At 48.5% G+C, this 14,842-nt stretch overlaps 5 protein-coding genes across 5 annotated transcripts; 3 read left to right on the top strand and 2 right to left on the bottom strand.

The window, feature by feature from the left end:
* Positions 1-324: 324 nt before the first annotated feature.
* Positions 325-1,032, top strand: UREG_01627 (uncharacterized protein; the record flags this gene model as incomplete). The annotated part of the gene is made up of 2 exons (XM_002542065.1): positions 325-687; positions 739-1,032. The coding sequence occupies 2 exons, from the start codon at positions 325-327 to the stop codon at positions 1,030-1,032; spliced, it is 657 nt and encodes a 218-aa protein (XP_002542111.1).
* Positions 1,033-3,544: 2,512 nt separating this feature from the next.
* UREG_01626 (uncharacterized protein) lies at positions 3,545-4,244 on the bottom strand (the record flags this gene model as incomplete). Its single annotated transcript, XM_002542064.1, has 2 exons — positions 3,545-4,021; positions 4,095-4,244. The coding sequence occupies 2 exons, from the start codon at positions 4,242-4,244 to the stop codon at positions 3,545-3,547; spliced, it is 627 nt and encodes a 208-aa protein (XP_002542110.1).
* A 630-nt stretch (positions 4,245-4,874) lies between these two features.
* UREG_01625 (G19P1 protein) lies at positions 4,875-6,687 on the top strand (the record flags this gene model as incomplete). Its single annotated transcript, XM_002542063.1, has 3 exons — positions 4,875-4,980; positions 5,056-5,991; positions 6,044-6,687. The coding sequence occupies 3 exons, from the start codon at positions 4,875-4,877 to the stop codon at positions 6,685-6,687; spliced, it is 1,686 nt and encodes a 561-aa protein (XP_002542109.1).
* A 1,706-nt stretch (positions 6,688-8,393) lies between these two features.
* Positions 8,394-10,542, bottom strand: UREG_01624 (uncharacterized protein; the record flags this gene model as incomplete). Its single annotated transcript, XM_002542062.1, has 7 exons — positions 8,394-8,418; positions 8,489-8,774; positions 9,130-9,174; positions 9,462-9,643; positions 9,736-9,862; positions 9,934-10,056; positions 10,515-10,542. The coding sequence occupies 7 exons, from the start codon at positions 10,540-10,542 to the stop codon at positions 8,394-8,396; spliced, it is 816 nt and encodes a 271-aa protein (XP_002542108.1).
* Positions 10,543-12,593: 2,051 nt separating this feature from the next.
* UREG_01623 (uncharacterized protein) lies at positions 12,594-14,732 on the top strand (the record flags this gene model as incomplete). Its single annotated transcript, XM_002542061.1, has 3 exons — positions 12,594-13,324; positions 13,383-14,073; positions 14,127-14,732. The coding sequence occupies 3 exons, from the start codon at positions 12,594-12,596 to the stop codon at positions 14,730-14,732; spliced, it is 2,028 nt and encodes a 675-aa protein (XP_002542107.1).
* Positions 14,733-14,842: the final 110 nt, after the last annotated feature.

Here is a 14,842-nt window from a genome sequence, read left to right as displayed (position 1 = left end):
ATCGCAGCAGGTTATCCCTGAGGGACGTTCGACGTCTGCTGCTGCGCCGACTGAAACGGTGCCCGAAGAGTATATTCCTGCGTCGACGTGGGAGGGTTTGGAACACGTTGGGACGTCCGGACAATGGTGGGACTACCCGCCAAACCCTGAAGATTCATCTTACGGGTATGTTCTCCCGGTGTGGGATTTCTAGTACCTCATTGTTTGAGCCGAACGAAATTGGATTGGGTCTAATATTTCAGTAGATTCTTGCACAAAGGCAAACTTACCACTCGCGAGGAGATCCTTACGGCCCTCCATCAGGCAGTTGTGGAGCTTAGCATCATGAAGGAGCTCAATAGGCCACTGGAAGACGTTTGCAATATTTGGGAGTACGACGAACAAGTACTGGCGCTCATGAACCGCGTTGAAGTAAAATCGTCCAATCATCTAGGAATGGACGCGCTCGTTTTCCCGAGCGAAGTCGAGAAAACTGCACTCCTAGAATTCTTCCGTGATATTGACTTTGACGAGACAACTACCGTTGACGAAACTCCCATCGACGAGTCTGAGGCTTCTGGAGTTTCCCCCGGACCCACAGAGACCAGCGCGTTATCACAATTGGATATTACCGACCTAGAGATTCGAACTCCCGAAAACCTTGAGTTTTTGGCGATGCCCCTGACAGACCCAACGTTCCAGTTTGCTGTACGTATTACTTGCATCCCCAGAGGCGGATTTAACTAACCGTATTTTCAGTTCCTCAAGCGTGCCAGCCAGCTAACTGGCTACCGCGTTCCTGACCCGGAAATTTCATCTGTGACCGAGATATCCAGCCTCTTGAAATTGTTCACTGCGGCATCTAAACCCAAGCCAGCAAAGCTCGCCGATATCCTCATCGCCGAGGGCAAGTTTGCTGCTCTTCCCAACGTGAAAATCTTTGATAGGAGACAGACGCCAATTGATCAAGAAAAGGAGGTTGGACGATGGAAGATTATCGAGGAGGAACTTACAAAGAGGGGCCTGCCTGTTACTGGACGCGTGAAAACATAAGTTTCTACTTCGATTTTCCAATAGTCCCCGGCAGTTCGCTATTCTGTTCCTGTATAGTATCTAGCGATTTCGCTGAGATTTAGCTAATCTAGTTCGTGTACAAGTATATCAAGATCGTTTATAAGCAAGCTCGATTTGATTGAAGTTCTAAGGTGCCAGAATGCCGACGTTGAAGCCCTGGTAGTTCGTACAAGTCTCCCTTCCTCTAGACCGCAGTGTCTCCAAACCCTGGCTGCATGTAACTATTGCTGACATGCTGTTTTGACCGGCATTCTTGTTAAACGACGCTTGTCCACCAAATTCCCGTAAGAAGACAACGGTGCGTCAACAGGATACACGCATCATCAACGCCATCATGTCAATTGATCCATTCGCCGCCCCAGCAAAAGAGGAGAGAGCCCATTTCCCAAGAATAAACATGATTTATATATCATAGAACTACCTCCAAACTCCCCACCCCTAGTCCCACCACCCATAGCAATCAATAGCGTCTATCCCCAGTCCACCAATATCCGGGCGCGTCGCCCAGCCTGCATTCTTTGCAACGGCCTTCGCGAGATCTAGTTTCTGCTTGGATGCTCTTGCAGGGGATTCCGGTCCGCTTCGCCTCGGCGCAGGTTTCGACGCCCGCCCGTTCATAATGCTGGCAGTCGTGTTTGTGAACGATCATGACGCACATTGTGGTGTAAATTCTTCCGAGTCCTGGGGGCGTGTTTGCTAGATGGAATCTGGTCGTTGGGGGGGAATTCTGGGTTTTTCGAAGCGATGTGGGGTCTGGATTTCTGGTGGGCTATATCTTGATGAGATGGTTGATAGCAGATTCAGTGTTGTTGAAGTAGGAAGATGCATATCCAGGTGCTGAATCTGGGGGTATTTTATATTGTGGAAAATTTCTCAATTGCAAGCAGGTATCTGAACACAAATACCGTATAAGTACATACATACGGAGTACTCTGTATCATATACTGAGCTGTACGGGGTCTCAGAGCAGTGATATGGGAATGGTGAATAAAGCCTGGTCAAATTGCCAGTCACGGTCACTATCGCCTAAGCGTTGGAAGTACCAAGATAAGTGCTACAAGGAGAATATCAACAGAAAAGGGTGTTCTCAGTTAAGATATGTAAACTAAAATACTTTTGTGATGTTTGAGTACAGCATTCACTTGCTGCCCTCAAGGCTGGACCCCTATATCAAAAGGGAGTAAACAGGAGTAAACAACAGTTCATTCATTTTCTAAAATGAAAAGAATGGCACTGCTATATCCCTTCGGAATACGTATAAACGCGGGTCAAGTTTGACTCCATTGGCTGATTCCGTATATCGTAGGTTACTCGACACATCGTGACCGATATCGAATATCCTTTTATAATATATCCATGTATAGGCGATACAAGCGCTCCTCCACTCGAAAGCCGCATCAAAGCTGCGATAAGGCCTTCACTTTGTCCGTTCGATAACGAAATCGTCGTGGTCAACGGAAGATATTGCGTATTGAATGCTGAATTCGACCTTGGCTCCGATTTCTTTTGCAATCCGGGCAGCGACCGGGTTGGCAAGTTTCCTGCCGTTTCACTCTAAGACAGCGGTTGCCCTTGTAGTTGGAAGTACATGGTATGAACTCGCGAAATTTCGTGCATTGACATTTCTGATAGAGCCAATGACTAAGAGTGCACATAATGTACGACCGTTGCGTTGATTGGAAGTACGGTCCCAGCCGGATACCTAAGGATGGCTTATTTCAGTCCTGCTAAATATTAGATAGGTGAGGCCACTAACCTTCAACAGCTCAAAAACGACAGAGGTGAGAAAGAATTTTGGTTTCGATCAACTCTAGCTGCTAATCAGAAGGTAAAAGCCTAGAATGAAGGAGTCCTGGGCTTCTTCTTCTTCTTAACAAGCAGTGCTTGGAATTGAATGCCAAAGAAATTTTGCCATGTAAATGTCACATTAAAGTAAGAAGGTAACTGGTGACTTTCCCATCATATAGAATGTGAATTCAGGCAGGTGATGTTGGCAAGAGGCCACACGTGACGGGATGTCCCATCAGGCAAGATTGACCCTTTTGCAGGGTATAGTGATCAGTAGACATTAAGGATGCCTCTCTTTGCATTGTGGTTTTATTGTGAAGCAAGAATTGATGCTAAATCCCCTCTTCCCTTTTTGCTATTGGCAATCTATGGATTTAAAACATCCCCAGTATAAGGGTGAAACAATAATCGCATCAATGCCTCTGGGGCCAGATCTTGTTTTGTGAAGTAAATAAGGGAGGCAGCATTAGAGCCAGTGCTCGGGGTCCGGTTGTCATAGTGAACGACATAAATTGGACTGACAAGCTCCTCGTATCGTCATCGTTATTTAAGCATAAGCGCTGCCGTGTCTCCTAGATTAGCTCAACGATCTAACGACATGCTGATAAAGCACAGGTTATTCAAAACCGTCGTTGCCCGCCGCTTGAAAGCTCATCAGTATATGCCACATTTGGTGGGTTTAAAATCCTGGTGGATGCACGCATCATCTTCTGGCTCCAGACGGAATACTAAAACCTCGAGTCATGAAATCACCATCTTTTGTCTTCTGATTTTTGGAACTAGATGTGAACAGGCTTTGCAATGTCTCATTACTTGCAAGGTCCTTTCTCCGCCTTTTACGCTTGTTTTCTTCTTCTAATACGCGATTTGTCAACATCGCAGTGGCAGCATTTTTGATCCCACCAGTTGTTGAAGGAAGAGGTGTGGAAGTCCTGCTGATGAGTCTATCATTCTGAGCGGAAGAAGATTTCTCAGCCGCAACGTCGGTTGTCGGTTCACCCGTAACAACACTGGGAATAGCCCCAGTCTTCTTTCGTTTTCTTGAACCCGGGGCTTTCTTTAGCGAGTGAGTAAGGCCTTCATTAGATAGTTTTTGTTTACGCGACAAAAGCCGCTCCTTTTCAGACTCCTTGGTTGGAAGTATAGGTATGATGTTTTCGGGCGAATACGATTCGTTGCACTGGAAAAGTATTAGCCACGGAGGAGATAAATGAAAATGCAAAGGCCAAAAGAAAGGGAGCATCCGTACTAACCTGCAAGCATTTATCCGATTTCATTTCACGGATAGCCTCCTCCGAAAAGGCATGGCCGCACGGGACAAGATACACGGATTTCACGCTTGGTCCAAGCTCTTTGTTGGTAACCGGGGCAGGTAAACCTCCTTTGCTTCTTCTCATCGCCATCTCTAGGGCTGTCATCAAGGTTGAATTTGACCTCAACGACGTCGCGGAGACTTTTGACTCTTCCGCATAAGATTTCCTCGCAGTCCGATTTCGAGCTCATGCCATCGAGGTCGTCTCCAGGAAGGAGAAAACGAAGAATAGTATCTTTATTATATAGATTTCCGACAGAGTCCGACACTATTGGAGGACGGAGTTCTTTATGAGATAACGGACACGTCGTCCAGCAATGCTCGAGTTGTTCCCGCTGAGTTTCTTTAAGCTGGGATGCGCTGGGGGCCTTGGCGGCCTCTTTGACGAGTTCCCGCCGCGTGGGAATACTAGACCACTCGTTAGTAGTTGGCTGTAGATTGTCATGGATGGCGCGAAACTGACCTTCCACCGTCATTACCCATTTTAAATGCGTGGTGATGCTGTTTGATGCGGAATGTATTGGTCTGATGGAGATTGCAGCTCAGAAACCGCCGAACGCACGTCGCCACCTCTAGAGCTGGGCGCCACGCTATGCCCTATGAGGATAGCGGGCCAGGAGCTCAGACAACAAGGTATCTGGCCTCAATCTCTCAACAGAACCATTGCGATTATTTCTGATCCGGTGCTGGCAGCAGCAGTAATGAGGCCAATGCTGCCATCATGACTCGAAATCACAGAGCCCTTCTTCTTCTAAGCTTAGCTGCACTCTACACCGGCGCTACGGCTGCCGGCGCGGCGGCTCGGCCACGCGGTGTTGGTCCTGAATGTATGTCCAAGCAAATGGCAAGCTTCTCGCCATCCATGGTTGCCATTTTCAAAAACTAACTTATCCACGGGGCAGTCGCTAAATTCTATAAGGATTCCTCGACCTTTACATGTATATCCAACCCGTCTATTACGATTGCATATTCCGCCGTTAATGACGACTATTGCGATTGCCCCGACGGTAGTGACGAGCCCGGAACTTCAGCCTGCTCCTTTATATCAAACTTCTCTCCTTCGTTTATATCTGATCCGGGAGACGAGAAGAGCAATCGAACTCCAGCGCTCCCTGGGTTCTATTGCAAAAACAAGGGACACAAACCCTCCTACGTACCCTTTCAACGGGTAAACGATGGAGTATGCGATTACGATTTATGCTGCGATGGAAGTGATGAGTGGGCACATCCAGGGGGAATAAAGTGTGAAAACAAATGTAAAGAGATTGGAAAAGAATGGAGGAAGAAAGAAGAGTCAAAGCAGAAATCACTCAATGCTGCGATGAAAAAACGAAGAGATCTTGTTCAGGCAGCCTCCAAGTTAAAAAAAGAGACAGAGGATCGGGTTAAGGACTTGGAGGTAGAGGTCAAGGCGTCGAAAATCAAAGTTAGGGAGCTGGAGAAAGAGGTCGAGAAGGTATTCGCCAGAGATAGGGGAAAGATTGTCAAGGGAAAAAAACAGGGCAAAGTCAATGTTCTTGCAGGGCTTGCAAGGGATCGCGTGGAAGAATTGCGAACGTCGTTGGTAGATGTGCGCTTTCAAAAAGAACAGCTTGAAACCCGGTTGACTGAGTTGGAGGGCTTGTTGTCCAAATTCAAAGACGAATACAACCCCAACTTCAATGATGAAGGCGTCAAACGTGCGGTGAGAAGTTGGGAAGATTATGTTGCCAAAGACCACAGTGATATGGCGCCACCCCACCAGGACCTTGACGAATTAACCAAACCCGATGGTCCTGATTCTGGTATCAACTGGGAACAGTGGGAGAATGAACAGGACGAGTCGGGGATGTCTCTCAGTAAGATAATTCTTCGTCCCTCGACCAGAACATATGCTAATTAGCAACATAGTCTACAAAGTGGCAGCGTACTTGCCGCCATCCCTAGTCAACTACATGGAGGATAAACTGGCAGAATTCAGATCACTCCTGATTTCGAATGGTATCCTTGCCGAACCAGACACTGATTCCAATGAAACCCAGGCTGTTCGAGAGGCTCGCGACCGGCTCAGTGCTGCCGAGTCTTCGCTCTCAACGTTGGAGAGTTCACTCGCAGAACACAAAGAGGATCTCGGAAAGGATTTTGGGAAAGATTCCGTATTTCTTGCGCTTAAAGGCAGTTGTATTTCCAAGGACTCCGGAGAATACAATTATGAGCTTTGCTGGATGGATAGGACGACACAAAAATCCAAAAAGGGCCGGGGTGATACCGTTATGGGCAACTTTGATAAAGTTTCCTCTGTGACTATTGACGAAGCGACTGCCTCGGGGCGGATTGTCCCCAAAGAGAAAGTTGCATTGGAGTACATCAACGGCCAGAAATGCTGGAATGGGCCTTCGAGATCAACCAAGATCATCTTGGAATGCGGAGAAAACGATGAAATCTTGAAAGTTGCCGAGGATGAGAAGTGTGTGTATTCTATGTATGTGACCACGCCGGCGGTCTGTGAATCCAGCAATGACAAAAAAGCGAGTGGCGGGAGGGATGAACTGTGATTTCTTGGTGGTTCGCCTTCAAGGAAGCTTTGGGCGTCAGGCAACCGGCTCGAGCCAGGAGTTTTGATCACTATCCTCTCCAAGTTTAGCTTGGAGTTATGCCCTTGTTTCGCTTTTGCGGTGCTTTAAATTCCTCCGGTATTTTCAAGGATTTGTCCACTTGTCATATCGTTTTACATAGACATCATTAGCAATATGTGCCGTGACCATGGAAGGTTGAATAGAAAGGAGCCAATCCATATCCGTTAAACTCCTTCTCATACCAGGCTCTCGCTCTTGTTCCATCGTTCAGCTAGGCTAACACCGGAAAACTTGATCCCCTCGGAAAGAGGCCAAAGCCCTCGGGTACGTGTCCTATCAGCCAACAGAAGGAGGATCAATCTCAAGTCAAGCTTCCCCCAACCAAGCAGCCCTCAACCTATCTGGTCTCGTTTTCTCTGATATCCAGCAATATCCTGCTTCAACCCGACCAATCATCACAAAATCTGGGGTAACCCCGTTCAGATTCGACGAGTGAAAAAGCAAAGAAAAAGAAAAAAGCAATATGCCACATGCATATCCCGCGTGTTCGGGACAGATCTGGGAACATTCTAGCATCAAGCCAAAGGAACAGTGTGCGGGGGTCCAATAATCCGAGATGGCCAGGGGGGATGACTTTCTCGTGCAAACGGATTGGATGTTTACACGGCTGGCGTGATCAAGAAATGAGAGGCCGAGGTGTGGAGGCGGGAATGAAAGTCTGGGGAAAGCTCTGATTTAGACACCGCAGCCGTGGTCAGTCTCGATGCAGAGAGCTTGCATGAACTTGATTATTGGCAGGGGCTTGAGCTCTCGTACAGATGATGTTATGCAGTTGGAGAGTGCAAGGTTGAATCAAAAGGGGGTATCGCGAGAGCTTGAACGCAAGGAAAGCTTCGGCCACTGCTATGGTCCCAGGGCGCTTGAATGCATACATCCGGTTAGATCTTGGATAAAGAAAGCAACATAACATAATCCCTCTTCGCCCAGTGAATCAGACCAAAATACGACTAACTGGGAGGTCAGGAAGAGGAGAGCCTTTGGGTTGGTGAAGCAGGCGTTGTTAAGGGATATCTATGAAGTTAATTAATGGCAGTTTTTAATGTACCGAGTGTCAAAATAGAAAGTCTGCGCTTCAGTTACACGCCTGCTGTGAGTAAAATAGGTGGTGCCCTCGACCTGCGGGTTTCAAAGGAGGAGTGGTGGCTTTTGGGAATTGGGGAACTGTTAGTTAGAGCATAGTGTTATTTCCGACTCGAGTAACTACCGATGCTGATGAATGTCGACAATGGCAAAGCCTCTACGAAGCGAGGAAAAGGAACAGTGTTTGCTGGCCATGCAAAATTATATTGATATAGTTATCAACAAATGAGAGAATATCCACCACCTGACCTTCATGTCAAAAACATCCATCACTCAAAAATCACAAAAGAACCAAAAAAATATCGCATCGGAGCCAAAATCTCCCGTGAATTGTCAAAAGGCCATCTCCGTTGCACTTCGCGGTGTTCCAATCGAAATTCGGCAGTTTCGGACGGTGTTCAATTGCAAGCGTCCCAGAAGACTAGGTGAAGTTGTCTTTCAGTCGATTTCGCTGTCAGGGACGAATGGGAGTTTCGATTGGAGGTTGCGCGGAGTAAATGAAGCAGAACATGTCGATTATCGAGAGATGGGCGGAGAGTATCGACTCATAGGCCGCGGGTTAATTTAGTGCTGGTATCAATTGTCAGCGAGCAGCTTAAGCTAGAAGATGAACGGTAAGGGAAACAGGCAGTCAACTTACGCTGCAGTTGGAGCAAGAGCAGGAGTTGCAGTTGCCGGAGCAGCAGTTGCAGGAGCAGGGAGACATGTTGATTGAGTGGTTTGGAAACGTAAAAACGTTAAAAGGTTGAATGTGTTGGTAGAAGTATTTGGATTGGAATTCGATTGCTTTGCGGTTGAGGAAGGAAGAGAAAGTGAGCGTTGACGGGGGATTGAGGTGCCTTTTATGTCTTTCTGGGACAGGCAGCTCTGTCCTTTCTGGATATCTCGATGTTGACAGATGACGTTGAAAGGATCACTAGTCCAAACTATGGCGCGGCCCCGGCTTGGTATCTCGTTGGACAGAAAGGAGAAATGGCAGATTAGCTCCAGCTAAGCATGGCCCATGTGTCCAGAGAGGACTAGCCAAAGGCTGACTGCGTGGGATAGCGAAGTGTGGAGAAGAAGCTCTCCAATATCAGCCTTGCATCACAGGCCCCAGCGCCAGGCAGCCCGGGATATCAGGCTTCCTGACCCAGTAATCGAATAAGAAAAACACATCTCAAACTCCAGGTCTCAACACGGAGGTTTTGTGGAGAATTAGGGATGGTTTCTTGCCGTTATTTTTGAAAAGAAAGTTCGAGCAAGACATCCCGCACGCCGGCAAGGCATTGGAGGCCTCACCTGTAAGCGCCAAAGAAACCCGTTCAAGTGGTCTGACAATATCAGCTTGAGATTGGGGGAGAAGTTGTAGTCTCCAGAGAAGATGACGCCGGCCGACGTTTTGATGTCACTGCCGACCAGCCGATTCACAAGCTTGACACATGCCGGTGCTCAGGAGCCTTTCGAAAGCCTGCAAATCCCAAGTAGAGAGCCAGACGAAGGGCATTCCGAGCAGCGATGGCTCAGGCGCATCTCAGGAAGAAGCAAACCTGCCAGCTGGTGACGTGGAGCACAGGCAGCACCAGAAGCTCGTCTCGAGTGAAAAAGCAATAGGTTCCGTCCATGTCACACACGGTTATTCCAGAGACCCGGAGTGGACATGACCGGGCAACGGAAGAAGCTGGGATGGCCCATCAGGGATGGAGAGTCACATCCCGGCCACAAGGCGCTTCCCTTTGGACCGGGGTCATCTGGCCAGGCAGTGGGACGAGGAAGAGCAGTGCGAATTGCGGTCTTTTTCTTTTTTTGCTCGTCCCTGTTGTCAGTGTTGTGCTGTGTTGACAAGGGGAAGCAGTGGGATGGATGGCCGAGCAGCGCTGCGGTTGGTCGGCCCGAGTCCGCACCCACGGCATGCCAAGGCCAATCCCGAGGATTGCGGGGCTGTCACGTGAAACACCCCGCGCTAATTCTCCGTTTCGTCCGATCTCTGGCAGCAGAAGTGACGAGACGGAAGACGACGGGAGGGCCTGGCGAGCTGGACAGGGGGGAAGAAGACTTTCAAGCTATCAGTAAAGCGTCAGTGTGCATCCTCAAATTGGAGCTCACCGGGAGAAAGTACAATGACGAGCATTTGCGGAAGCGGTGGAGGGATAAAGTCAGATTTGCTTGAAACTATCTTGATACTGATGATATTGTAGCCGCCCGTCAATGCGTAGAGCAGGCTAGGTACTGATGGCAACAAGCAAAGCAAATATGACAATCATAACAAACACCAAGCATATCCTGACACCCATCGAGACACCTCCCCTAGTTGGCCCTCGGCCTTCCCGTTACTTTCCCTCATGGTAAACTTGATTTAAACATCCGTCAGTTCCTTGGGCATTGGGCGTTAAGCAGCGAGCAAGTGACAGCCAGGAGAACCTCGGATATTCGACTTGAGGATCCGCACCAAACGAGATTCTACAGCGGTGAGATGGATGGGTCGACTCTAACAGCGCCTCCAGCGGCATGATTTATTTCTTCACCTCAAATTTCTTAGCTTAAGCGTCTCCAGCCGGAAGCGGTGGTAAGGTGGGTTAAAACCAAATAACTTACACAGTTGCAAGCGCCGGATGGGCAAGAGCAAGAGGAGCCACAGCTGCATCCACATCCACCTAGAGAGAGAAAAAAGACCCAAGTCAGCCCACCATGCTGTGCAGCCGTTGTGGTCCACATGACGTGAAACCATATGCAAGAAATCAGACAACGCAAAGCAGATCTCTGCTGCCGTTCGCGTTCAGAGAGAGGTGGAGCATACTCATGATTGCGATAGGGGGTGAGAGATATTCGCGTTGAACTTTAGTTTATTCGGGTTTGACGAGGAATCGGAGACGATTAAGATGTTAAGGTGTTGTTGGAAAAGAGGAGAAGGGATCGAGTTTGGAGTGGATATTCCCTCCCCTTTATATACCGCAGAACGAGGTATGTTTCCTTCTTCCAGTCTTCCGGGGATCCTTTCAACCCCCTCGATATCTCTGCGAGGGTGGAACCTTCTCCAACTCACTGACAGTCTTGGGTTTCACGCTAACAATTTTGGAACCATGTTCTTGACTCCGATGTCTACCAATGAGAAAAAGCGTCGCGGAAGAAATTCGGTTAGCATCCGTATGAAAGGCGTGATGGTTGGTAAATCTAGTCCGAGAAAGGTGCTTGGGGATCGGATTGCAGTATTTCTTTTGGAAGCCTGGTCGCATCGCGAAACTGTGGTTGGGCTCAGCAAGGTCATTCTGCTGCAATGCTGCATTGCTCCACCACAGTTCTCGGTTTGCAGGGTTATCGTATCTTTGCCAACAGCCAACCCAGTCTGTCTGACACATCTTCTATCCTATTTTCACGGCCCAGTCCAACCAATATTCTGTCCTCACACCGCTTTCTCTTTTAAGAAGTCCTACGCTGATATCACCACACCTGCTCTGGCGTCACAGATGAAAATATAGCCCCGCCGCAGGCCAGCCAAACAGTACGGAATATTCTTTGGGATCCATATCTTCGCAAAGCAAGCATCCTGTCGTCCAGACCTTATTGCCGCTTTTAGGTATAGTTGTGCTCGGAACAAATGCCCTGGCTTGGAGAGAACATGCAAGTAGCTAGCCCTTGATGATTTCGTGGCTTTTAGCAGGGCTCGGCCTGACAGAAGATATGTATGGGAATAAAAGATCCGGCAAGGCGGGCAAGGGCTGGTGGGATCTGGGTTTTGGATGAGTGATTTCACATTCTTTTCCACTGCAAAACGCAACGTGTAGAAAGCCTGGCGCCTGCAGTCGATCAGTGATGCTTGTGTGGCTTCAGCGAGTTCGTCCTTCCTGTAAAACATTGTTTCGAACACTCTGTTTTCGCGGATATCCAGGCGGCCGAATCACGGTCCAAGGTCGTTGCTGGCCACTGGTTTCCTTATCTGCTAGGTCTCGGCTTATGCTGTCTCTCTAGATTGACCGTTTGGCCCTGAATAATTCCAGCGCGATACTCCTACGCTTAACGCGCACGGGTGCACCACAGGCTCTCCAGAGTCAGCGGCTTGTGGCACTCGACAGCTCCTAAGGCTCAAGGACTGGGGTTGGAGCGACTCATCGGGCATGCATGACATTCCCGTGGTTCTTCGGTATGACACACGGCAGAAAGGAAGTGTGCCGGTCCATGGTTCCGATAAACGAGCAAGGGAGAATCAGGTCGCACTGCATAGGCACTCTTTTCCGGATTCAACGGTTGCTTAACGGCAGGCTGGCAACCAGAGGTTAGATTCATCCATTCAATGGATAAACGACGAAGAATCGTCGCAGAAATCCCAAACTCGCCGTTTGTGGGTATCAAAAGTGATCACAAGTAGAGTAGCATTCCATTCTAACGTGACCCTTAGACGGGTTTACGGTATCCCACTTGATTTCCTAGCTCAACGGGTGCATCGCGTAGTTATCCATTGACAGGACGTGCAAGAATATACAAAAATCTCAAGTGACTGCAATCATCAGCAACAGGACAAGTCGATGAGATACTCGGCATCGTTTCCGTGTTTGGCAGCCCGGCTAAGTTTCCTCACTGTGGCAAGTCGCGTTACTGCCGCCTTCCACCGCCCTCCGGCTCATTTGACTTTTTTTCCCTTTTCGGAAGCCACCACAACCTCTTTTGCCGGCCACCGCCATCGACTTGGACGTCGTTGCAGCTGCTGGATGCCTGGCCAGACGACATAGCTGCATCTTACAACTCAGGTTTTGCTGGCACAGCTCGACAAGATGCCGACAGCCTATGAGTTTCGTGGCAACAGGGACCATGGGACGTCCCGGCCACAACACGAGTTCACTTTTCGCTCTCGTCAACCGCGAACGTTTGCGCGCCCTCTGCTGACCACGCAGAGAGATGCCACTCCTGAGTTCGTGCTCATGAACGAGGACAGTGAGAAGCAGCCGCCCAAGTTTATGAACCTGGAAGAACTTAATGATAGCGACGAGGAGTCTTCTTTGGCTGAGGACGGTCAACCACCTAGAAAACGGCAAGCCACAGAAAGCGCGATGCCATCAACAATGCCCAAATGGTCGAACCCTGATCCATATACTGTGCTCCCACCGCCTGATGAAAGTCAGGGCAAGAAGAAAGATGTCGTCAAACTGATTCGCAAGGCGAGGATCGCCGCCGCACAAGTGAAGCCAGCAGAGAACAATGCCATCGAGTCAAACGAAGATTTTATATCCCTGGGTGCAGATGATTTGATAATGGACCGGCCACCAGAGAATGCACCGCGTGGACCGCGCGTTGATCGGGATGGGGACCCTGCACTTGGAAATCGAAAGCGCACTCGACATGATGAAATTATTGCACCTTCTTTTAAACCAATGCGGTTTGAAAAGCCCGACACGCGTTTCAACTTGGATGGGTCAATCATACAAATATATCGATCTCTACCCGGTGAAGATTCTAGCCCATGGTTTGTTCGCTCCTCGCAGCTACCTTTTCACCTAGGAACCAGGTGAGTTTCTACCCTTGCAATCCAACTGTCAATTTCGGTGTAGTTGACAATCACGTAGACTCCATGACGAAATCATCGGCTTTTACCACTGGGTAAAACCAAAGCCCTTTGAGGATGTGATCAGGACTGACCTTATCACCCGTCTTGAAATGCACATGCAAAGGAGATTTCCCGGCTCACAACTACATGCCTTTGGCTCATATGCTTCAGGACTATATCTTCCAGTTGCAGATGTTGATCTGGTATTGCTCTCAAGATCCTTTCTTCGCCAAGGCAAAAAGTTCCTGTGTCAAAAGCCAAAGGATATCTGGTCTCTTTCCGCATATATCAAAGATACCGAGATTGCCGTTCCCGGTTCCATTGAGACTATTGCGCATGCTCGAGTCCCGATCATTAAATTTGTAGACCGTCTGACAGGGTTGAAAGTTGACTTGTCATTTGACAATAGTAGTGGATTGACGGCGAACAGAACTTTCCAGATATGGAAAACTCAGTTCCCTGCCATGCCGCTTATTGTTTCCGTGATTAAACAATTTTTACTCCTCAGAGGGTTGAACGAGGTTCCTACCGGGGGCTTAGGTGGTTTTTCCATTATCTGTCTAGTAACTAGCCTGCTTCAGCATTTGCCTCATGGCATGTCTGAACCAAACTTGGGAGGGGTGCTTATGGATTTCTTCGATTTATATGGAAATAAATTTGACTTCTCGACAGTTGGAATCGACCTTAACCCACCTGGCTACTTCTATAAGGTACTCCCCTTGGCGTGTTATCAAGAGGATGATTCGCTAACTTGTTCCCAAAGCATTCCCGGAATATTTACCAAGCGAATAGCCGTGATAGGCTTACAATAATAGATCCTAACAACCGCGACAATGATATGTCTGTTGGCACAAAGGAGATTAGGAGGATATTCAAAGCATTCTCTGAGGCCTTCAACATACTAAGACATAACATGGCGTCGATACCGTTCTCAAAGTCCCAAACCTCCAGTTTACTTGCTTTGATTATCGGTGCGAATTACGAGTCATATCATGCACAACGACAACACTTGTTTGAGCTTTACGCAAACCACCCAAGATATGTTCAGTACCACAACGCCGTTCCTGTATTTCCAACTGTTTCAACGCCCCCTCCCCCCCCTCCTCTTTCACCACCACCTCCACCACCCGAACTCGGGACTGTAGGAATATCGGCAAATGGGCCTGCTGGACCGAAACTTGGCAAAAAAAAGCAGAAATTTCTGGATCGTGCGGCGCGCCTGAGGTTACTTCGGCCTGATTTGAAAGCGATCCCGGAATCTCTTACCCATGAAGAGGCGATAAAAATTGGCGGCTACTCTTGTGAAACCGAAATGGTCCGTGACCTTCTTGCCAGAGAGAAGGCTCTTGAACAGCAACAAGCGAGCTGAGTTGATGCTCGACACATTGTGAATTTTTTGTCAACTTCTGGCCGCTGCCCTTTTGCTTTCCTAAATTTTTCCCTGCCATTCCTCAAGGACGAACGATGCTCGTTCTATCT

The sequence above is a fragment of the Uncinocarpus reesii genome, genomic scaffold, assembly GCF_000003515.1.
Source record: "Uncinocarpus reesii 1704 scaffold_1 genomic scaffold, whole genome shotgun sequence".
Lineage (NCBI taxonomy): Eukaryota > Fungi > Ascomycota > Eurotiomycetes > Onygenales > Onygenaceae > Uncinocarpus > Uncinocarpus reesii.
Note: the sequence above shows the minus strand (reverse complement) of the source record. Positions and strands in the feature narration are given on the sequence as shown.